At 31.4% G+C, this 25,556-nt stretch overlaps 1 protein-coding gene across 9 annotated transcripts in view; it reads right to left on the bottom strand.

Annotated features, from left to right (window-relative positions):
* LOC126920755 (peripheral plasma membrane protein CASK) overlaps window positions 1-25,556 on the bottom strand; it is a 266,952-nt gene that overhangs the window by 224,173 nt on the left and 17,223 nt on the right. For 8 of the 9 annotated variants that reach the window (XM_050731494.1, XM_050731498.1, XM_050731495.1 and 5 more), the window contains exons 2-5: window positions 20,136-20,248; window positions 18,025-18,130; window positions 13,470-13,547; window positions 8,015-8,190 (exon numbers count right to left, since the gene is read on the bottom strand). In XM_050731494.1, coding sequence (XP_050587451.1) covers window positions 8,015-8,190; window positions 13,470-13,547; window positions 18,025-18,130; window positions 20,136-20,248 — 473 coding nt within the window. Of the gene's footprint in view, window positions 1-40; window positions 113-8,014; window positions 8,191-13,469; window positions 13,548-18,024; window positions 18,131-20,135; window positions 20,249-25,556 lie in introns of all 9 variants that reach the window. The other variant, XM_050731496.1, reaches the window with a different exon arrangement.

Raw genomic sequence — 25,556 nt, 5'->3', positions numbered from 1 at the left:
CTCCTGCGGAAGTGATGATTAAAGGTTAGGTCAGGCTTACCCTCGTTGTCGGCCTTCAAGTAGAGCTGCCCCTTTGGGCTCAGACACTGCCGATACTCGGTCGTGTAACATTCTGTATTCATTCAAACCAAATTTCAAGTTATCAAATTTTGTAATTATGCGATGCTCTTTCCTCGCGTAGCCATTAAACGTGCGTAATAAATCTTTCTTTTTCTCTTTTTTGGAACTTTTTCAAGCAGACCGCGGTCAATATTTCCACGCATTCTAATATAACATGAAATGTTTCCAAGCATTTTCAATAGCGCAGCGGAGAAAATTTCTATGCCCGAGATTTTATGAAATTTTAATCATTCGAATTGAAATGTTTATAAAATCTTAATTTCATACTCTGAATTTCTTTCTATAATCAAAGTTTTAAATTCCGCTGCATTTTAACGCTTTTAATAATTACCATTACGAGCTTCTTGAAATAATAATAATTTATTTGATACTACCAGCGTTTCATTATATTTTCAAGCGTAAACAATTGCAAAAGAAACTAGAAAGTAACTGTAAAATAATTGCGGGAGATGCTAAAGATTTATGTTCAGTACGTGAGAAGCGGAAAATTAAACAGAAAGGCTGTTCCAGGTAACAACACCGAACTCTCTCCTTTTCTCTATTATTCGATCGACACGATAACAATACTTTTAATCACACATCGTTATTGGTTTTCGTCGAAGCAATATAAATACATAGAAGCTATTAATTTTAATATTGGGAAATCTGAACTGCACTTGCGCGAAAGACACGAGACGTATAACTTGGAGTTTTCTGATATTCGTTAAACCGAGTTCACTCAGAAACTCATGAATCCAAGAAGATTTCGAAGATACAAAGTTTGCTGCTCCACTTTTAGATGTACTTTTCTCTTTAAAATTTGCGTACTTCTTATTGTTCGATAGCTAAAATTAGTTCCGAAAGTTAGAAGATTAAATAACGGACACATTTTGCAACGGATTTAACATCTGCTTCAGGGCTGTTAACTTTTCCCAATGATAACACAAAAAATCGTTTTCCCCCACTTTTAAATTATTACTACATACACAGTTACTATGTAGAGTCCCGACAAAGTTGCGCAGTCCGCTAAAATGTGCGTTTATTAAAAAAAGTTTGAAATATTTACCGTTTGAAATACATAAATCCTCATCAGAATTTTCTAACTTTGATTTCAATACATTTCGTCTATCTTATGAAAAGCATCGAAAGAACTTGTCTAATTAAACTATTATTGTAAAATTGAAATAAGATACTAGAAAAATACAAATTATTGAGAAAAACTCGTTGGAAAAAGTACAAAAATAAGTTATATAAAAATTTACGATTTTATATGGGATATGACATAGAAGTAGAAAAAACGAAGATTTCAGAAAATGAACAAATCATTTGAAGGTTGGAAAGCTATTATTTAAAGAGAAAATATTTGTTCATCCACGTTTTTCATAGGCAAATCCTTTTTTAACGATGATTTTAACAGGTATTCGATTCTTAAATTGTATAATGTGCCCAAGTCTAAGTTACGAGATGTAGTGTGCTTGTTTAGATTCTCGGTAACATTCTTTCACAAACAACCGGATCAATACTCCACATCTTCTAGGAAAAATGTATCGTGGTATCTGTTTCTGCGTTTCAGTCAGTTTCCAACGGCGAAGAATAATATAATGCCGGCTGCATTAAAAATAAATTTCACTACTAGTCAGACAGGAACAGGAGAGGGGTGCAGAATCATTGATCTTATGGAATGATTCATTGATTTTAAACGAATCACAGAGCATGAATGAAGGTCCGGCCACTTACGCATGAGCATCGAGTGAAGTGGATCGATTGCTATAATAAAGTGCATTTTATCAACGGCTCTTAACGGCGATACAATCAAATATGGCGCGACGAATCGTCCTACGATTATCATAAAAATAGATTTAGGGCAATAAAAGGGGTGGAAAAATAGTAAAGAAATAGAGGAGATTTTCCTAAATAATGAATATATAAAAAATAATGTTCATAATTCGTTAATGTGTATTGGTTGCGGCAGCAACGAAGAGGCTGAAATTAATACTACGATCGAACCTCGATTATTCACGTATCCGATTATCCGAGCGTTCAATTACCAAACAATCTCAATACCTGAGCTTAAGCGGAATTACAAAACGCATTTCCTGTATAAATTTACATCATACAATACTGATGACAGGAATATAATACGTAAATTGTGGATTTTAAGAATTTAGAAATGGATGACTTTTCGTAAGAGAAATTAAATTTATTGTGAATGATAATCTTTTCATAGAAATTTCCCTTTCCCCCTTGAAAGCTTTCTTCTGACATAATCTCGATTAGTAAAATCTATTTCATTTATTTTTGTCATTTATATAAATGCTCGTTGGCTTATAGCAAATTGAATTCGTCGAAACGAAGTAGCGCAATTGCCAGTGGATTACAGGCTGTTTATTCGACGATACGTAGAAAGTCCTTAATCTGTGTGAATATTGAAACCTTTGACATCTTCACAGACCTGAGTTAATCCTGCCTCAGGGTTCCGCCCTGTAAATCACGTCTTTCTCAAATAGTGTTCAAGCGTACAAATTGACATCGGCGCGTCATCAAATCTCTGATGAAGCTGGCTCTAGCTCCAACACCTCTGAAAAGGACATCTTTTTCTGAGGAGAAGAACAAAAAGTTTTCAGAAGCAAAAATGCTTCAAAGAATACACTATTTCCTTTCATTTCATGATTTGAATCAATAATAATTAATAGAATAATAAATATTTGAATGAAGACAAATGAATATTTAACAACAGGAATCGAGATTTTGAGGTATAGAATAAAGTATAAAATTATATCATTTAATGGTTAAATAATGAAGTAATCCAATGAAAAGTCATTTGCTTAGAAAGAAAAAGAAATATATATTTATAACAATATACTGGCCTCATTTATGACTAAATTTGTTTGTGTAATTACAACATCTGGGAAGTATATTCTCAACGATGTACTAATTAACAATATTATTAAATTAACATAACATACGCTACTAATGTACACTAATATGCGATATTTAGAGAAATCATGTGAACAGCGTCACCGCAGGACTCGGAAAATTACTGAAAGAGCTACACACAGACATTTTATATCAATTAAAACGAAACATTATATTCAAAAGTTTAGCTGCCTATTATTAATCATTTGTACACTATATTTCTTCACTTGTGTAGACACTCGTAAGTTCATGAAATATTTAATAACAGGAATCGAGTTTCATACACTGCCGTGTCAATAGATCCACGATGCTGTACTTCTTTCGAGGAAGATAATAACCGAGCTGTAGTAGTCGTAAGTTCGCAACCGTATAATCCAAGACCTAGTCTCGTCAAGGTATACTTTTCTTCATTAGATGCTACTTCCTTCCTCAAAAATAGAACTGTCTACGGAGGACTGATTAGGCCTTATTACTTTCTTACTAATTACGAAGGGACGTATCCAAGTGCAGAAGTGACAAAAACTAAATATCATTTCAAATTGTATTTTCTGCAGTTCAAGAAGACGAAGCTTCTTATTGAAAGTTTAATAACCGGAAGGATATATTAAATCTTAGTTGAGAAATGTAGTATCGTGTTTATTGTATTTTTGCAATTTTTCCAAAATTAAAAGTATCTACTGAGATAACGTTTCGTCGCCCTTGCTGTGTTTACAATTTACAATGGTTTTTATTCCGAGAAAATAAATTTTTCTTGCCATGAGTAAACAAGTTTATTTTGAATGATAAAATAAAATTTAATGGGAGATGTATGTGCATGATGTAACAGAAATACAGTAACAGTTTAGTTTCAGAGTTATGACGACGGTTATTACCGGAGAATTGTTGCCCTAGTATATTGTATGAATTGTTGAAAATGGATCCGATATCCTTTTCTTTCGTTTCGCTCAAATTGGTTTATAAAATTTTCGTAAATAAATTTTTTCATAAAACTATTGGAAACAAGTATAGACAATTAACTATTTTTGCTAAATATTATATTAATACATGTTAATAAAAAATGTATTTTATGTATCGAGTGATGGGTTAACAAGTAGAATGAGCTTAAGGTCTTTAGATTAATAAAAAGAAAATTCTCAAACGATTAATTTTTAATTTTTAAACTTTCTTTTGTTTACTGATATTTAAAAAGCAATTACACTTTTAATATAATTTGTGAAATGTTTTTAGAGGAAAAAGTTGTTGATAGAAAATGACATTATAAAAAGATAAAATTACATCTTTCATATAAAATTAAAAACTGATTAATATTTGTGGCACATGACTACTGTTTAACATATGAAGCAAAATAAAATTATGAAATTCTGCTTGCTTCATATATTTTCTCCGCTTATCTCTACAATAAATTACCTTTTTAACTTATACATTCATTTAACTGTATTCTGAATCACGGGTCGAATGTAATAGAATGAATTAAACGAGATATGAAAAATATGATTTCAAAAATATCATTATCCACGTAGTCTTGAAACATTTACTGTTCAAAATGTTCATTCAAAGAATGAAAAACCAATAAAATCCATACAAATTTTCGAAATAAGTTGCTTTGTAAACATTATGCCTAACCACAGATTTAGTCGATAAATTAACGCGATTACATACTGCTGCATAATATACGCTTTTCATACAAGAAAGCGTTCATGAATATTAACTGCTTCGAATAATCGAGGTTCTACCGTAGGTAAAAAGTAACAAGAGGTTCAGATCGTATAAACTAGAAACCCGATCGGGTGTATATAAATTTTATCGTCGTGATATACATCGAAGCCTTGATCAGGTATAAAACTCTACTTACCGTCAGATCATGCGATATCGAAGCAACAGAGAGGATCGTCATAAGTAAAACGGACACCAACGAAGATAATCGTTGAGAAAGTAACGAGGAGATATTCTTTGGAAGAAAAAGAACCGATAAAAGCCGTTGCATTCTGCACATTAAACATCGAGAAATTTCGAATACGACTGCCAATCATCGACCAAGCCAGCCAATAGTGAAGAATAGGGCATACAGCAGAGAGACGATACAAAAATACCAAGTGTCTTTTTAAAAGTATTCTTAACGAATGTTCAAAAAACACACTGCGTTTCGGTGTATGTAGGAAAGAAAAAGAAATATACATATATATATTTATAATATATATATGTCGTTGGAGATTGTGAAGAGGCAGCATTCAATCCATGATTTTATATTCGACTCATCTTTTAATCGGCCGAATTCTTTGTAATACTCAAGTGACTAGAAAAGAAAGTCTCTTCCTTTTCTCGTCGATTCAACACCAAAGAATCGTCTTCTCGCGTAATTAAGTGGCGCTTTTCATTTGCAAAGACGTTAATCAGCTTTGTCTACAAATATGTCACTCTGCCGGCAGCAATAATGTCCTAACCCTTAGGGTAAGCTCATCTCCTTGCCTCTGAATCTTTTAAGGCAGTACCTATAACGCTGTCTAGTGAAAAGGAGGTCGCGTACCTCAACGACATTCGTTAAGATCGTTCTAGTAAATAATGGATTCCACTCTGCACACATTCAAACACTGTCCCTTTCAACGGTGTAATGAAAAATTAGCAAGCTTCTGTAATATCGCATGTAAATAAATATGTATCTCTTAACGCGTCGAAATTTGGACGCGATTCCAAGACAAGAACACGCGAGCAACGCAAAGAAAATATTCAATTACACTTACTACTTGCAAATATTTAAATATTTTAAGTTGTATAATCTTCTGTTTATCTTCTTTCTTTTTCTCTCTTGAAAAATTATTTCTCTTTGGAAAACAGCTTTCCCAGGGATACCTCTCACTGACTGAAAAACGCTGAAACTCGGTCATTTCTCGGAAACGAGTCAAAGTTTTCTATTAAGAAACTTTATAAGTTTCCAACTCCCACTAAAATTCGTGTTTAATTACTCTACCCTTTTTGTATACTAAAATTGTTCGACCCACGGCTTTCGGTAGTAACGCAACTCTATATTATCGATCGGGAAATAAGTTTTCCATTTTCGCCAGTGACTTTCAAACCTACTAAGTGAAAATAAATAGAACGCCACAAAAATAAACATACCAACAGAATAATATTTCCGTTTTTTCGGTTTTTAATCTGATCTGATATCGATGCAGAAGTATGCAATATTATTATACAACGCAACAGCAAACTGATTATCGCAAACTATATTTACCCACTAATAGAACGTGCGAGAGTTAATATATAACTACCAAATATTATACTACCAAGATCGAATTCGATTTGCAGTTTAATCGACACAAGCTACCACGGTATTTGCTACGTCCCAAACAGTATTAAAAAAATATATATATAAAAAAAAGAAACTTAATATAATAATGTGCAAATTAATACGGAATGCTGCCTCTCCAATGTTTACAAAAAATATTAGAAGCGTATTACGTATGTGTTTCGATATTAAAACGATTCTGTTGTAAAATTAATATACTAGTACTCTTAAATAAGGGCGACCAAAAGTCGTCATGTTAATGTCCGAACGGTGTTAGCTCTCTTCTAGAACTAACAGCAAACCTAAGAAGCGTTATAGTACCCTTTCACCTTTACACTTCCCTGGATAAACGAGTTTGCTTGCTTTATGCACAGAGGAGCCAGTAATTTATTGTCATTCACACATCACAGAACAGCTATAACGAAACCTTTCCGGTATCAGCATACTACATATGACTTTACATATGTAACTGCTTTGATAACTGGATCCTTTGTGGTGGCCCATGGTGGAAACCGCACCATACGTATAAAATTAATCGTTGAGCAAGCAACGCTCGATTTCGAAATAACTTGAACAACCGAACAGTGAAATTTTCATTGTTTTAATTATTCCACGGCTTCACGTTAATACATCTCATTGGGAATAACGTTTAATTGCTTCGGGATATCCACAATAAGATTATACGTCTTCCTTTATGGAAAGATAATGAAAATTATAAAAAACACTTGGACTTTGACTTTTAAGTATTCTTTAAACATGGTACATTTTATAGGATCAAAAGTAATAATTCGTAAAGAATTTTCGAACTTATATGTATGCTTGCATGTAATGTCATTATAAACATTCTTTCGTTTCATTTGTTTTCATCTACCGAGACATCTTGGATATGTTTTACAATCGGCCAATATCTCAAAAATGGAACGTCAATATCGCACAAAATATAGTATCTACTTTATATATCTATTTCCCAATGTTTTAATATTTACGAAGATTGAAGAGAACATGAATATATTAATTCGACATTCATTAACATTTATGAAATTAATGATATTTAATTAAAGTTTTTATGGTCTTTACGAATATTTAACACAAATCCAAAAGTATTGTAATATACACAGATAATAACAAAAAGTAAATCGAAATGGAGTTTCACTTTATACAGCTCAAAATAATGATTTCTACAAAAGATTAATTTACCCGTCCCTTTCAATTTCTGTTGTACTTAATCTATAATATCCCTGAAATGTTACCAAAAGACATTACTTCATACGTCTTTATCTCTAACAGAACTCCTTATATTCGACGATACATCTTCTTCTCTATGAGAACTCCTAATATTCAAAGACGTTGTTTATAACGTTGAAAATTTATGCAGCATAGGATACACTGTATCAGTAGCAACAACACGACAGCGCCATCAGTTCCCCACTTTGCCCGGGTGGGTACAATCATAAATTATGATTTTCCGTGGAAAAAAGAAGTAGTCGGTTCGGTTCAGTGGTAGCAATCATTGTATTGTTACCGTTGCACAGTGGTGTGCACATGTTTGAAATCGGCGAAAGGACAAGTAAAACGAACGCGAAAGTGTTGGCGAAGAGAGCTAACGCCGTAGCGGTGTTTCCCTGGAGAATGCGCAGGAAAGAGTACGTTCTGTAGAACGGCTATGCACGCAGATAGAACGTGAGAGAACGAAGAAGGAAAAGTGTTAAAACATACCGACGCCGTTTGCCTGGGACGACTGAAGTTGCACGGCGACGCTGAAGCCGCGTAGCTTCACCGGTGCGGAATTTTCCTTGCCTGCCAGGAGAGCGCATTGCGGCTTTAGATCACGATGAATTATGTCGTTCTCGTGGCAGTATCGCAACGCCTCCAGGATCTGTCGCATGTAATGGCTGGAAAACGAAAGCTGCTGTTATAGGTATTGCTATCCTACGGGAGATGAGGCGGCTGAAAAATATATATACGCGTTGTCTATTCATCTCGATGAATGAAAATCTTCAGTCTTATCGAGATATATATAGTAGAATGTGAGAAACAATGATCAAAGATTTAGCGAGCTTACAGCAAAAATACGATAAATAATAAATTCTAAGATAGATATTAAAGAATAATGTCTGTAACATTGTCACTATTTTCATACTTTTCGATTTTGGAATTGAGCATTTTATGATTTGTAAGTGGTTCGTATAGTATTTGGTCATCAAATTAGGATCACCTTCATTTTTTAACTACAACACTATGTCATGGCAAATTATTTTTACCATTGATGAAACTATGTCAATGATCAATTGTTCTTGGCTGTCCAAATTTTTAAATATATGGACGATCAAGTATATATAGCAGTTGAATTATTACTACATTATGTCCTGGAGTTAAATTTGGCGAGTTCCTTCCATCGAAAAACATCTCCGTATTCTCGTAAATAGAAGAAAAGGCATCTATGTTAATTCGATATAGCATATATATTAGTACATCCATATATAACACCAGTCTATTTACTGTTACTAACGGTAAATCAGATATATATTGATTGAACTGCTTGATAAAGTAATTGGTAAATAACTGAGCCGAATTTTATATAAAATATAGATATCTTTATTCTCTCAACCAACGAGTATTGAGTGTTAATATACAAAAATGTAAAGAAGGACGTCAATCGGTATTAAATTATCTTATATTCAAGAATAACTGATTTAATTTGTTATAATAAGATTCCGCAGTAACAGATGAACATTTTTACTACTGTCCTTCCTATTATTTCACTTCAACTAAATAGCGTATATTTTTCAGGTTTCGTCCACGACCATTTCAAAATAACATTATATAATGCTATTAGACCCAGTTATAAGTTTTCATAAGAAACTTTTATTTTTCATCGTTAAACAATAAATCTCAAACTATGATATGGTGTAACGTTTCTTGCGAACAGTATATCTTTTACTGCGACAAAAATATCGAATTTCCGTCTCGTGAGATCCATTAATCAAAGTTATTTTACAGAGTTGCAATATGATAAAAATTAAAAAGATAAAAATATAGATTAATGATGCATAAACAAAATTTTATGAGAAAAACTGGTTACGAAAAAAAAAAACATGTACCTTATAGCAAATTTTTCTCGATCTGATAGTGTAAAAGCGAAACCCATTAAATTTTATACGTTATTTACTTATTTCTGCTTGTCTTTCGAAGTTCTATGTCTACATAAAAAGACTATCATCTATGAATGTAATTTTCGTCTGATAATATTTCCAATATACTGAATATTTACCAAAATTATTATTAATGTCAAATCGAAGTAATTAATTTCAAACGAACTCACTCAAACAATTTCATTTAGATCTTTGTAATTACTGTCTAACGTTTCCTGCATTCTCTCGCGAATTGTTATCATATACATGTTCCCGAAATATCTTGCGAGTCGTACCGCGTACGAGTTCTATCTGTGGATAAAAGCAATGGATGTCGAAAGTTCCTAGTAACATTTTCTGTTAAGACAAGTGAACAAATGATAAAAACGAAAAACGGTATAACTTTGAAACGAGGTCAGATACTTTTATACGTTGATATGCACGCCCGCACTTTGTACCTTATGAAGTATCATGCACAATGTTATTTAGGCTTTCATTATATTACAACAGTTGAACGCTATTCGGGATACAGTTTAATGTACGCAGATAATTGTAAGCACGAGCAATAGGAATAATAGAATTGGTTTTATATTAAAATAGAAATGCATGTGTGCCTGCGTATTGCGGTGCAGCGGCGATTATTTGAGGAAAAAAAAAGATTTTAATTCATAAATGCTTTCAAATCTGTTAGATATTTATTATTTTCAATTATTAACGAATTATGGACACATAATTTAAACAATTGGTAAATTAATATTGAGAATAATCGTATGCAACAAAAATAGTATTATATACTATCACTGTGACCTCAACAGATTTTTGAAATCCTGTTACGATTCTCGAATTTCTCGTTATGGTATCAACAAACAGAAAAGCTTTCGACGTTTTAAGCATAAAATTCAAAGAAGGCGCGTCGATTCTGAAAACACAACGACTGTGGATTAAAATGGTCAAAGTAAAATTAACTCGGGTTTAAATAGCGTAAAAATGTCTATGCTTCTTAACCGTATAGGTCAGGCGATTAAGGAAAATGTTAAAGGAATGAGATACAGGGATTATTGAAGGTTGACCGAGATATAAAAAACGATGGTCAAAGCGCTCGGCTCTCGTGTATTTATTGCATATTCGTTATACTGTCTAGATAACGTCAGTTCAATCGACTTTCTGTTAAGGGCGAAACGGTTGCCGGATACAATTCGTTAATACAACAGTTTATCCCCTTTCATGTACTTGTAAGATATTTCCAAGTTGATTAACAGGTAAATATTTCAATCGAGTTATCGACTATCGAGTGTTCGATACGATATAAACAGCCGAATCGAATGTTCGAAAATATATATGTACATGTACTACTTTATATTGATATCGAATGGAAACGAAACGATAAGCGTTTAATAACTGCATTTTGTATAATATATAGAATCCTAAATATCAACGATGAACAGAAAGGATACGACATGTCCAATGTTTTACATATTTACTTCAGCAATATGTGAAAATTTATTTTATCCACCCGTTAGAAAATAACGCGACCTTTTCGTAATATCAATAAATTAAGTTCACCTGTGAAACATTGTTTTCGTTGATATAAACCACTGGCTAATACGAATTAGTGCCCCATAAAAGTTTGTTAAATGTAATAGATTCGTACATTTCCTCTTTCTCTCTCTTTTCGTGATTTATATGTTTTAAATATTGGAATGTTTCAAACAATTCGTGAAGTAGATTGTTCATCTTGTAGAAAACATGTAAAACATATTTTTATGTTACAAAGTTTTTTTTTATTATATTTTCTATAAAAATAAAAGTGAAAATAAAAATAAGAAAGGAATAAAAATGTAAAAAATAGAAAAAGAAGGAGAAAGGAAGATATGTAATGTAAGAAACATATATGGAACAGTTGTAAAAATTATAAAAAATTCTTCGAATTTTAAAAAATACATCGTACTAAATGTGTAAAATTACTCTGATTACTTTAGTAAGTAGTTATAACAACAAAATTTCTCCGAATTTAGAAACTATCTTAACGTACGTACTCTTAAGTATTCTTAATATCTAAAATATTAAATATAGTTGCTAATTTTACTAACCTGTATTTGACTAGTGATCCTAACTTTTGATTACTTTCGGGATATAGCGAAAGCGTAAGAAATAATTTATTAATGTCAAAATGGAGATTGACTTTTGCTATTGTTTCCGAGCAAAGTGGATTTTCGATGGTGTCGAATAATAACTTTGTAACTAGGTTTAATGCATCTCGCAGGTCTAACATATCTATAACTCCGAACTTGTGAGTCGAGAAGGTTGCACATCCATAACTTATATAAGTTATGTCCCCAGAGGTTTGTGTTTAGTGCACTATTGAAATTCTTTCTTTCAACGTGAAATATCAAACATCAATGTTGCTAACATAGTACGACTCGAGAGAATATTTGAGTTTGGACAACCGAAAAAAGGATATATACATACATATATTTTAAGAAGAACTACATAAATATCTAAAATATCTAAATAATTTTTTACCTCTTCTAAATATCATAGATTATATCAGAAGTTCGCTGAAATTGTTTACTAATTATCATTGAATTTACATACTTCCAAATAATTGGAAGGATTCAATCCGGCCATTTTAATCAATTTGTGGTTACTTGTTATTAACGATTGTTACTAACAATACATATATTAATATACACCATTAAAGTACATACAACTAAATATATTATTTATCATATCCTTATGTGGTCAAATTGTTCATATTAATTTCAATTACTTCTTTGAGACTTTATTAATAGTGCATTAAAATTAAAATTAGTTATGAACGTTTATATCGCTACGGGATATTTCTCATTCTCTATTTACCTGTAACCTTAAAATCTACGGGACTCTGTCATAGTCAAAACACGTAAAAATACGCGGATTTTTAATCGAGAGAATAAAAAGATTCGCTAACTGTACTCGCTACAGACGTTCAAAAGTGATAGCTATGAGGTACGACGTGAGCTTACAAACGACCATGAAGAGAGCAAACGCATTTCAGAGACAGTTTTGGACGTGACATGTACCTACACTGTCCATCATTCTGCTGGTTAATCTACCGCTACTCGACGTAGATAGATTCAGCAAACTGGCGACTAAAACTTTCATAAGTAAACATCATCTGCTTCCGAAATCTTAATGACCATACTACACAGTTAAACAACGGTGTATAGATAAGCAGAGAACAATTCAATATTCTAAATATATTCGATAATCCGTGATTGAAACGAAAACTTTCGTTATCGCGATAACTTTTATCGGTTCACTTTGATAGTTTATTCTTTTAGGATATAGGAAACATTAAGAAGAAACATTTTTGCAAGAAGTTTTTGTTTAGAAATACAAATTTAAATTTTTGGGAAGTTTTCTTCAATAAATATAATATTTCAAATGAGTAGTATTTGCAAAACGTAGATGTGATTTTTATATTAATCGTTCGATTAATACAAATCGTACAAGTTTTATTTTGCAATTTATAAATCTTCTTTATGATTCTAACAATACTTTTCCAACAACTAGCTAAATGAGGATTTAAGCTAGGATTTTTGTAGTTTAATACTGATTTAAACGGAAAAAATTGTTTAATACCAATAGGAATAAACTTCTGGAATAGCATTATTCATGAAAAACAGACATTAACATAGTTTCTCGAAATGGAGAAATGGTGTTATATAAATGAGAACACGAAGACTGGACGACGAAAGGAAAACGTAAGGATCATAGTGAGATTAATAACTGCAGTATTATTTCGAGATAAATAGCATGTCTTTTAATAATATCAAGTGAACCCCCGTGTAAATTATGTCGTAAACCCTTGTCACTGTGATACAACATCACTGATATACATAATAAAAAGCTGTTGCAATTCAGATGGTCGAGGGTAAATATTTTTTCTTTTATTAAATTGTAAAAGATAGCGCTGTGCTCAGATGGTACATTCGAAACAAAAGGGATATCTTTTATGCCTGAAATACAACCTTTGCACAATGTAAAGATCTTCTTACCTGGCTACCGCTTCACTGTACACGAATCCAGCAGTTGCTCTCCGAACGACCTCGAAGCATAAATCAGAGCCATCCATACTGAAACAGAAGCACGACATTAATGCATAATTTACAAGGTGTAACAATTTATGGGAGCATCGGAAAAAAAATCGTGTTTTGCTCCACCTTCAATACGGACACGTATTTCGAAGGACTGCATAATAAAACATAATGATCTTAAACCAAATATATACAGTGGTCCGTAGACAGTTAACATAGAAAACTTTTTGGATATGAATGTTATGCACATGAATAGCGTTAATGATACTTCGAAATGTTTCTACCAATATTCAAATACTTTTCTGAAGTACTGTACACAGATACATCACGTAACGTATCGACAAATTTTTATTTTATTTATTTATTCGGGATAATGAAAAAGCATAACATTCTTCTTTTCATACGAAAGTACAATTCAATAACTTTTCTCGTACAATGGAAATTGCGAAATAAACAAGAGTACGAATCCTGCTATTTCAAACTGCGTTCTCTGCAAAAAATTGTACAAATTGTTCGAATCTCGATATTTACGAGACAGATATATAGAATTATTGGTTACTACGTACTAAGAGTACGTTTTTAAGCTGCCAACAAAATGCATGCGTAGTGCGTAGTGATTATAAGAAATAAACACAATTTAAATCAACAAACCACATTAACAATCAGTAATTGGCAATGTTGTCTGACTTGATTATGTTAACAATCGTAACGAAGTTCCCTGCTATAACACGATGTGTCCCAATTATCGCGGATTCATTCAATACTAATTAGGTCGATTCATAATGACGTAAACTTTCTATGAGGGGGTTAGTACGTGACAGACAAATTCAAACAATAGTAATTGAAGAAGTTTTTCTCACAAAAATATTTTCACATAAAGGAACGTAATGACATTTGTATGACGTAAATTTTAATGAGTGGTGATATTTTACAGAGAATCTTTCGTAATATATAATACTTTGACATAATGGTAAAGTACGACGGTACGTCACGTGAATCTACCATTTAAGAACTTTGCATGCTTCTTGACATGTATGTCTATTAAAACGCGTGGCTAACTCATATGATGTGTCACACGCTGCTTCGTAAATACTAAGTATCCAATTAGAACAACTGCTGACATAGAAGCTTATTTCATTCTACGATGACGACTTTATTATCTATTGATTTCTGTTTTCTTTTATTAATACAGTTTCAATCTCCATGAATAGATTATTTTGCAATAGCTTCTCGATACTTCGTTACAAGATAAAGTATGTATTACAAATACATTATTTACTTAAACAGTTAGGTTAAAGTTTCTCAACAATGCAAATAGCTCGTGTAGGTTTTGCGAACAACACATTACAAGATATCATGAGTCATATGTTAATAGTTGTAATATTAACATAGAATAATCATTTTTTTTTCTACTTTACTATTTTATTAAATTTATTTAAACGGGGCATACAACATTGATCTTGCTATTCCAAAGAGCATTATTGCAAATTAAATAAATCATTATTATAGTATATGGTTTGCAAATGCCTCATTGACTGAAAAATTCATTTAGATAATTTTTCACATATAAATAGTGCTCACAAAATATTGCCTGTCAATTTGAAAATTAATTACGTTTTTTAAACGTAGGTACGACATATACTTTTTTTGCCACAGAATTTTCCTCGCATATGCTATGAACGAGGATTGTATATCGCTTTTCACAATTAAATACAAAAATTTCATCGGTACGGATCCTTGCCACAATCACTGGTGATTGCAATCATACAAACCTATGTAAATATCTTCTACAGATTTTAGTTTGCGTAGCAATAACTTCGAGCATATCCGGTCACGTTCATAAACGTTTCGTGTTTGAATTTGAGAATTAAGCAAACAAATGCTATATGGATTCTCTATTCTAAACTTCGTTGCTTTGATTTGTTTCGATTAAATAATAGTTATTTATTTATAATTCAGTATTTTCTGAAGATACAGAACGAAAAAGCGAAGATGCGATTATGTACTTAAACAGTACTGTTGATATATAATTTAAAATCAATTAAATGAAGTAAACCAGCGTATATATTAGAAATGAAAATACTCTGCATCGTCTATTATTTTTATCTTCGACAATTTTTTTTATATATCGCATTATATCGCATAATGTTAAGAGTATATATTTAGTATATTTCCTAATATTTAATATTTGATATTTAATGATTTAATATTTAATATTTCTTCTACTACGTCATAAAAGGTTTGAAATTTTAAGTTAATTAAACCGTCCATTTTTCATTACTAGCAACATTTCATAATTGCATTTGCAAGTAATAGCATTCTACTTCATGAATCTAAATATAGAATAACCAGCTGAACCGCAAAATAGATTGAATACATTAAAACTTTTTATCTTAAGTCCTATTATCGTTTACTTTAGTGAAGGAACGTGTAGAACCGAGCATTGCTATGCAATGGTGGCGTTTAGCTATCAAACAGCTTTTTCTCGCCTAAAACTAACTGCAAACGATTTAATTCGTTGCTATAACATTCCATAGCAACGGTTCCACTTCTCGGTTTTAAAGCCTTGTTTTCATGTATGTATGTATATGTATGTTAATAGAACGTGGATATGGTTGGCTTTTTAGAATTTACATATTCTCGACCTTTTTTTTTGCTGAGGATTATCCTAACAGATCCACTTTTTATCTTGAAATCCTTTCTATAAAATATATTGTTTTGTTTGTTCTCTGACAAACATCAAGCGATATGAGTTCAGGTATTACAAAATATATATTGTTTTTCGACAATATACATACATATTGTACATATCTAAAATTCATTTATTTTTCTTTCAATTACACGTTCTAGAAATAAATATTCAGCTTCAAAAATATTTAGCTTTTTAATATTACGACGGCATTGATATTTCTTTCCTTTCATTTCTCTGTACACACACATACTTTAAAATAATTGATCTCTCGAGAGTCGAATGTTGTACCGAGAAATGTGTAGCTGAATAAAGTGGTATGTCGTCAAACATGTATGAATTTGCCATCCCAATTTACTTATTTTTTATTTTAATACAGCTGTATTTCACAATATGTGTGTTATAGAGTGACGAGGAAGTTACGGTTTAAAAGTATATTAAATAAAAAGTCCTTGTCTTCAAGGAATTCAAGTAATCTTCATTTCAATTTTAGATAAACCAAATAAATTTTATTCGAAGGTTACTAAGTTCTCAAATTTGTAAAAATTATAATGTAAACGATTTCACGATTTACCACAAATTGAAAATTATATACTCAAAAGATTATTGTAAATTACAAACATCAAATCTTTAATACTTGTTTTAGGCAATTAATTCGCTTCAAATTACATTATTATAAATACTACAGGATAAGTTCCAATAATTATGTTGCATGAAAGGGAAACATACAACACATGGTTAGTAACTGGCTCAATAAAGTTGCGGCTTAGAGTATCGAGAAAAACTAATTGCGGTACTCCAGAAATTGACATAGGTATATACGTACTATTAAACGCTATACGGATAAAAATTCTGACTTCAATAATTTCACGTTAATGGAGACAAACTCTCACTATAAAGAATATAATAAATATAATAATATAAAAATATAAAAAATAGTAATTTGTAAATTTGAAATGTGCAACGCTCATCAAAAATTTCTCTCATCCTGTCAACATTTAGTTTGATGTTTACAAAACATTTTCCTCGCGATAGAAAAGCTGAGTACCTTTGAAGCTTATAAAAGCTATCTCAAAAATTTACTACTAAATTCATTACTAAAAAGGACAAATTTCCGGGAAAGGCATCATAAAGCTGCCAAATAACTAACAAAAAGTTATATTAGAGAAGTTAGAAAGTGAGGGTACATATTTACAAAATGCACATTTTACAAAATGCTGCTTTTCTAAAGACGTCACTTTTAAATTTTTCCTACTTGTTACTACGAACATTTCAAAAAGTTCAATGCAATGTGGTATAAATTTAGTTATGATACATCATGGATCTTTTCATGTCATCACACTTCTAATTGCTCTGAAAAAGCGTAGTCTTCCACTTAGAAAATCATTTAACTCGAAAAGTTGAAAAAATGAAAAACAAAGGTCGAAAGAGAGGTGTGTGAAAAACGCTGTTGCCGACAAGCATATTCAAAAGGGGGTCTTTTAAGGAATTATGAACAAATTCAGATAAATGCGTAACCAAGACATCGCTCGGCTCTCATTTCATTCCACTTTTCTTCCCATGTTTAAAACGTTTCAAATGCGGTCTACAAATTCTACAGCGGTCTAAACGAACGTTTTATGAAATCCCGAGAATTCCAGTAGAATCTAAAGATCAAATCATGACGAAATCGTATTTCTGTCCCCATTGATGAATTATTAAAATCACGCGCAAGAAGCGAAAGTCGAAACGAACGGGATGTCGGTTGAAAACACACTTCGCTGAGTTTTACACAACTACTTCAAAATCCTTCAAAAAAAGAAATAAATTAAATATAGTTGTACTTACTATTCGAATACCATATAGAGCATACCCTCCGAGCTGTATGTTTCCAATAACTCTACGATATGGGGATGTTTTAACATGTGACATATCGTGGCTTCTCGTTTCAAATCTGCAACAATCGTACACTTATGACATTTCTCATTTTTTACATGTTCCAATAATACATACGAAAATGTAATAAAAGATAAAAGAAAAACTGATAATAAAGTGTAAGAAATTTATTCTCATTCTGTTACGTCGAAAGAAGATCTCTCCTAGAAAAATTAAGCACAAGATGGAAACATAATAAACCTATCGAAATCAATTCGTAGTTAATGTAATTAAGTGTTCGTCCGACTATAACTAAAAAATAAATAGCGCTTGCAAGTATTTCTAAACTTCTCCGTTAGTATCGTAAAGTACTTGGGAATTGAATAAATAATTGAACGACTGCTTCAGATTTTGATCACAATTCTGTATTCTAAACTATGCGCACTGTTACAACATTAAACCATTTGTATACGGAGCACGTAACCGGAATCATTTTGATAACTCTGTAAGTAATAACTTCGAGGAAAATTGGTCCGGTTTAATAATACGTAATTTAAAAAATATTCGTATAGTATCACAATCATTCGTTCTTCTTACTCGCTTGTATTTTTTGAAATCACAGAAGCTTCAAATTAGTAGAATATTTAAAAAAGTAATTTAGTGACTATTTTAATATACATCACTAAATTTCCATGGATACCATCTTAATTTTCCTCATAAAAAGTCTATTTTACATTCACCATTGAATTGATAAACTTTATACAATTACTAATTATATGACACGAGTAAATCAGAGAGATTGCCAATAGAAATTCTTTCACAGTTAAAAATTATTATTCGGCATGCTATTACAGCCGCGAGTATTGCAGGATTGAAAAAAGTCGATATGAAATGGTCACAGCGAAACGTTACGACAAATATTGGAAACACATTGAACATTACTTACCATAGGAACCGGATCTGATAAAATTGATTTTTATCACTATTGTGACGTTCGAACATTCTCTTAACATTACGTTCTAACTATGACGCATTTTTATAATATTATTAACCTTTAAAGCGATGCATCTCCTTTTTACCTATTATTAGAACTATGTACCTCTTAGACGTACGTATGTAAAAAAGATGATTTTTATTATTAGACGCGCAACAAATATACACTTCTATGAAGTATTCTGATAGTCGTATTTCTCATAAACAAATAATACATTTCTTTCTTTCAGCGAACCAAATAAAAGATCTCGTTTCTCTCTAAAGCTATGATAAGATATATTTTCACTTAGCTATAAAAAAAGAAATCACCTTTCCAGCATATCTTATATATAACTTCCACGGTTAATAATATTAATGTCAAAAGCTTAAACTTTAAATACTATTAAATAATCATGCAGCTAATCTTTATCCACATTACAATATGTCAGTCCAGAATGAGGTTATTTTTGCTTGCTATCAGGAGAACCAACTCCACGTGGCCAAAGGCATCTATACATATACGCATGTCTACGTATGTCTAAAAATATATACAATTTGCAATATAAGTATTATACGCATATATGTGAATCATATAATCAGAATCTTTTTAGAGTATAACGTGTTTCACACAAATACTTGACAATTAACAATATTAATAGTTAAAATAATTAAAGATATCGTGGAAAGCGATAAGCTTTATCATCTTTTGGAATTCATTAAACAATTAAACATAATCCACAGACAACAAAAATATTCAAACAATTGCTGCATCATATTTTTCGCTAGCAATAAGTTCTCAATCGGAGCAAAATAAAATCTTACGCTCGGAAAATTCGAGAGCAAAGCATACAAATACCTAGTGCAGGATTTATACCTAATTTCGAAAATTTGCCGCACGTGTTCCACATTAAAATCCAGGAGACTAAGTTCAGGAGAACGAATACAATTTCAACCGAATGACACAATGGATCGGGCGAATTCGTGACTTCGAATCAGCGCGTAAACATGAAATCGAGCACAGAGAATACGTTTGTTTCGAGCAGGATAGGCGGCGGAAATTAATGGCGAAACACCAAAGCGTATGCACGCGTTCTGATTCTCCGAGAACTTACCGTTCGTGCTTAGACCGGGACTGGATGTGAACTTTGCCACGTCCACGATTTTTACCGCGAACGTCTGCCCTGTCTGCCGGTGGATGCATTTCCTAACCACGCTGAATGGTCCCCTGAAACAAGAACACGACCACCAAATGTCATTCACGTTTCATTCATCCTAAATTATGTTACATTTGTGGTTATTTTTAAGATTAAATGCTTAATTTATTTTAGACATTAGTAAATATGATATATAGAAAAATATTGAAATTTAACAATGCTGTATGCTGAGAAATCTGTTGACTCATATTATTATTTCGTATATGAAGTATATTCTGGTTCGAGTAATTTCTCAAGTTTGATACAAATTATATTGATTGATCTAAAAACCTTAAAACTATTCATTCATCATTTATGTCACTTATTACAGACATTAAAAAATAGTAAATTAGAAAATTATTAATATTTCTAAGTATATGCTAAATCAGTTATAATGACTCGTAGATTTTATTCGAATCGTGAAAATATATTTCGATAAACTGAATAATATCTGTTAAATATGGGACACAAGAGCAGTTATTTTGTTTCTATATCAAAGCACAAAAGTAAAGACAATATAATACACATATAGAAGTTATACGGTGAACAATTTTTCGAAACTCATTTCCGTATTGAAAATCTTCACGTCTAACCTTTCGATTAATTCAATTCATTGTGTTGAAGGCTTAATGTCCATTGTGCAGTTATAAACGCGATGACTGAATTAGCATTCGAACGTCAGCGAATAAGGTGTATTCGTGCCGATATCGATCAGGCTAATTTGCCGTATGTTAACCACGCGCGCATTCATCGAATTCGCGAAAACCATAATGCATCGAACGATGTCTATCCGGCGATCGAACTGGCCACGCATTACTGCGATGCAATCTGTCTCGAGCACGCTGACCCTTTAAGTTCGCTAAGTAACCAAGTTATGTAATCGGTTCATCCAAAATATGTATGCATGCATTTATAAGAGGATTGCCGAATATCTAGGTCACCGATTTTGATTAAATTCGACGTGCAAATCATAGGTATACATACATATATGTATATGTAAATAACACAGTGTGTTTCATATAAAACATGATATCGTGAAATGATTCTGGGATTAGGAAAAATATTTCACAAGGAATTTTACAAGAAAAATTCTAGAAAGAATAAATATGTTGCAAAGAATATTTTTTCTTATTCCAATTTCGTGTTTTATGTATTTGGTATTTGGTAAAAAATATATATTAAATTATACATAGATGTAAATTTTACAGCTACAGCAACTATTAATATTCTCGTAATATCTAATCAATTTGTTTCTGATTTCCAATCATTGTATGCTGGCAATTATTTGCATTTATAATACCAAGCCAATGCAAATCAAATTTAATTACTTTCACTGATCCATAATGGAACATGCAAATAAGTTAATAAGTAATAATAACAACATGTACCTAATTATCCCTGGATTACAAATCTTTTCACAGTGATATAATATAATCTTCAATCAAGATTTATGAAATCTTATGTGGTATTTATTTCACGTGTAGCTACAATCTAGATCGTGAGTAGTCGTGCAGAGCAAATCGGGTAAAACAAAATCCAGACACTCATGTTTACAAAAGATTAAAGTCAGTCTCATTTAAATGGATTATAAACTGTTCCATTGAGCAACAAGTATTCTCACATAAATGCTCCACCGTGAAAAAGCTCATACCTAGGTACTCGAAGATTCGTGTCAAGAACCAAGGAGACGATAACTGAGCAGAACCTGACTTCAACTTCAACATATCTTACGATATCATCGACAGGATCAAGCTTTACATTCCATTGTATCTTCGATACAACAGTGTACAATTGTACAATGAAATTCCTCCGTTACTTTCCCTTCTATTCTGTGAATAAGAAAATATCTCGAAATATTATAAATAAATATAACCAGAATACTATAAAAGAAATGCTTTACTTTGCAAACAATATCATACGAAAGATATCAAAATACAAACATTTAGAAAGCTCCTTTACTTTGGAAAAATATGTAAAACCAAGTAAAATTTGCTTGCTATTTGCTAAGGATTTCTGTACGTTTTGGTACACTTAAATTTTCTGTAAGTGATTAAGTATCGTGGATATAAATATCTCGATATACAATGAAAACATTTCCATATTCAAGAATGGAAATCTCAAACAGTTGGCACTTTTCCATTCTTTTCACACCTTCTGTTATTAAATGGATTATGCAAAATGACATGCTTCAACTTTCGTCGGTAAAAGCGCAGTAATTCGACAATCTTCAACCGCAATAACCCAATAAGAAAGTGTGCTTGTTCGTGTCCCACTTTTTACAAGAAATTATCGACACCTCGTTGTTACTTAACAGCTATCGATTAATGGCAAACATTGTGACGCTTTAAATTAACTTTCGAGTATCGTAATCTTTTTACAATATAAAGAAGTGTTACCAAAAAAAAAATTATTAAGTAAATAAGTATGGAACATTAAGTAGCATAAACAGAAAGAGTATAAATAAAGATTTTTCGTGACGACAAAGTAAAATCTGTTACATTAAGGATATAAGTGTCACATTACATGCAGTACTTTTATCTTAAACATACGAATATAGTTCGAAAGCTATGCTATAGTACAAAATTTCACATATTTAACGAGATAACAATAACTTACATAGTAAATTGCCTGTCAGAAGACTATTTGTGATGTTGTCCTAAAAAGAAATATTTAACGAAAAATTTGCTATGGTAAACTACATGAATTAATAAAGTGCGTACATTTTCCTTATAAATAGTCCAAGTAGAATTAATATTTATGAAATAACTTTTTAATTCATTTTGCAATTAAATAAAAGAAAATCCTCGCAAAAAGTGCCCACGTTGAAAAAAGAATAGAATAAAATTTCATTCATCAAAAGTTCCATTTTTAATAAATTGGAGCCTGGAAATTCATCAAATATTTAGATGTGCACTCGACCGTATTTTTCGGTTTGAACGCATCTCTTTAATACTTATTATGTTCATCTGCATTCGCGTACGGTTTTGAGAATTTGCTAGAATTTTAATTTCTGCTTCCCAGTTTCATTGGAACGAGACAGAAAGTCATTTTCCGATCTTCGTTAAATACATAGAAGAACATAAAAGAAATATTCCTGTAAATATCTTCTAGTAAAATATTGAGAAAATATTACCTGAAAGGTAAAACTTTCCATGATCTGACTCATTAGATTGTACCATTTTTTGGAAAAAAATTACGTTTAATTTAAAAAAGCATTACCCTACATAATTATATTATATACTAACGTTTCCTCGTTGTTTAATGAAAATATCACCTAAACGAATGGCTTAATAATGTTTTAATGTTAAATACAATCTCTACACGTCAATCAATAAAAAATCACATGAAATTATACTAAGCATTTAATTGTTGTCTAAATCATCCTCCCGCATAATTAAGAATTTTGACAATACATATATGAAATTTTAGTTTTAGAAGACTCATCCTGCAAATCTGTATAATTGTAGTGAACAAAAATCAAGTTTCTAGGAAGATTTAATGTAAAAAAGTGAGAAATAGAGGCTTTTAAGGTATCTTCAACCGACAATCGGCCAATTGTAAAGTGAGACCTCTGGGATCACAGTCAATTAGGTCAATGAGAGGAATCAAAGGAAAGCGTCTTAACCGAAGATACCATGTAGGAATGTAGGACCAGAGAACGATGGGAACGAGCGTATATAGCAACTTCTTCTTCTCTTTACTCAAACACAAATTGGAAGCTTTATTTTTGCTTGTTGGAACTATCGACAAGAATTTCGTAGATCTTCAACTTTAATATACCAAGCTATTATTGCACGTCACCGAGGTTTTACAGTCAGTCTTATATACACCATTTTATATGATTTATGTCTGAAACGTTCCTATTATACTTTGTATTTAAACTTAAAAAATATTTTGTATTCAGACAGCATTAAGTAGGTAAATGTAGTTCGTTTGCTTTGTGCTACGAATTCTGCATATTGCAGCAGTAGATGTATAAAACTGTTTACAAGAAAAAAGCTAAAATATGCAAGGAATTATATAAATGTATAATATTTCTTTATTCTCGAATAAACGAGAAGCCAAATAGATTGATATCCATACAGCTAATTAACAATTTTTGCATTAGACTAGCGTAATTTTAGTAGTAGTAATTGCAGCTTTGCCTTCATTTAATTACAGTATCCACTCAGTGTTAAGTTCTTAATAAAACGACAGGATATAATTAAAGAAGAAAAGAGAAAGATATATTGTAGGCTCTAAAATTTCAAACAATTCCAATATTTGCAAATCAAATAGAAGTATACGCAAGGCTATTCATAAGAATCAATTCGAAATTAAAATTTTATAAATTTACAACGATCCATTTCTTAAATGATTTTTTATAAAATATTTGGTTAAAAGTTTACCTTTCCCTTTAAATATTAAAATCGATGGATTAACGAGTTTGCGGAAAGCGATTTTCTAGAATATAGTGGATCTGCCAACTAAAGCCATTGACTCAACCGTGGAAGAAAAAACTAGGCTTTTCCCTACGCGACTTGTCACGAGAATTGAAGTTTAAGTGGTAGTAATTAAAACGCCAATCAAAAGTTGATGCGCGAGTTTGTGAACTGACCTTTTCCGATTTTTAAATTTTCGCACACTGTGTTGCATACAACGGTTAATTCAGCGACTCCCAGAAATGCATGGACAAAGCTAATAAAAGAGAAGAAAAAGCCGACGATTGCTTTACAGTGACCCATTAAAAGGTTTAATCAAAAGTTTATTTAACTCCGGGTATATAATACGTCAATTGCTATTGAGAGTCAAAGCATTGTACTCTACAAACGAACGGCTTTCTTTATTTTTTCATATTCAACATATGATTACTTCTTTTATTATCGCCGCTTCTCGATTAAATGTAATTATGTGCTCGCAAATTTTTAATGTATAGTTTAAAATTTCAATTAAATATTTCTTAATTCAAAAACTGAGTAATAAATGTTTTATTTGAAAAATTTATTAATTTAAACCAAGATATAAAATCATAGTGATAATATTATATATATACATATATATATATTTGTAACGAATATAATATTATAACAAGAAAGATTGTATTGAAGAAATCGTTTTTAATGAAAGGGATGTATAGCATTCTCTGAAGATGTATAACCAAGATAAGTGGAAGTAATATATCGTAAGAAAACGAGCTATAAAAAGAGAGATTATAAGAGGAGACATTTCTTAAGTAGTGGCCTATGTTTATAATTAACACATCTTCAAAGATCATATTTATAAAGACGGAAACTGATTTTACGTGAAAATGATTTTACATATAATGAAAGGCAAAACAACGTCATATTATGTTAAAAAACA

Source organism: Bombus affinis, chromosome 9 (assembly GCF_024516045.1).
Source record: "Bombus affinis isolate iyBomAffi1 chromosome 9, iyBomAffi1.2, whole genome shotgun sequence".
Lineage (NCBI taxonomy): Eukaryota > Metazoa > Arthropoda > Insecta > Hymenoptera > Apidae > Bombus > Bombus affinis.
This window is presented reverse-complemented; position numbering and strand designations above follow the sequence as displayed.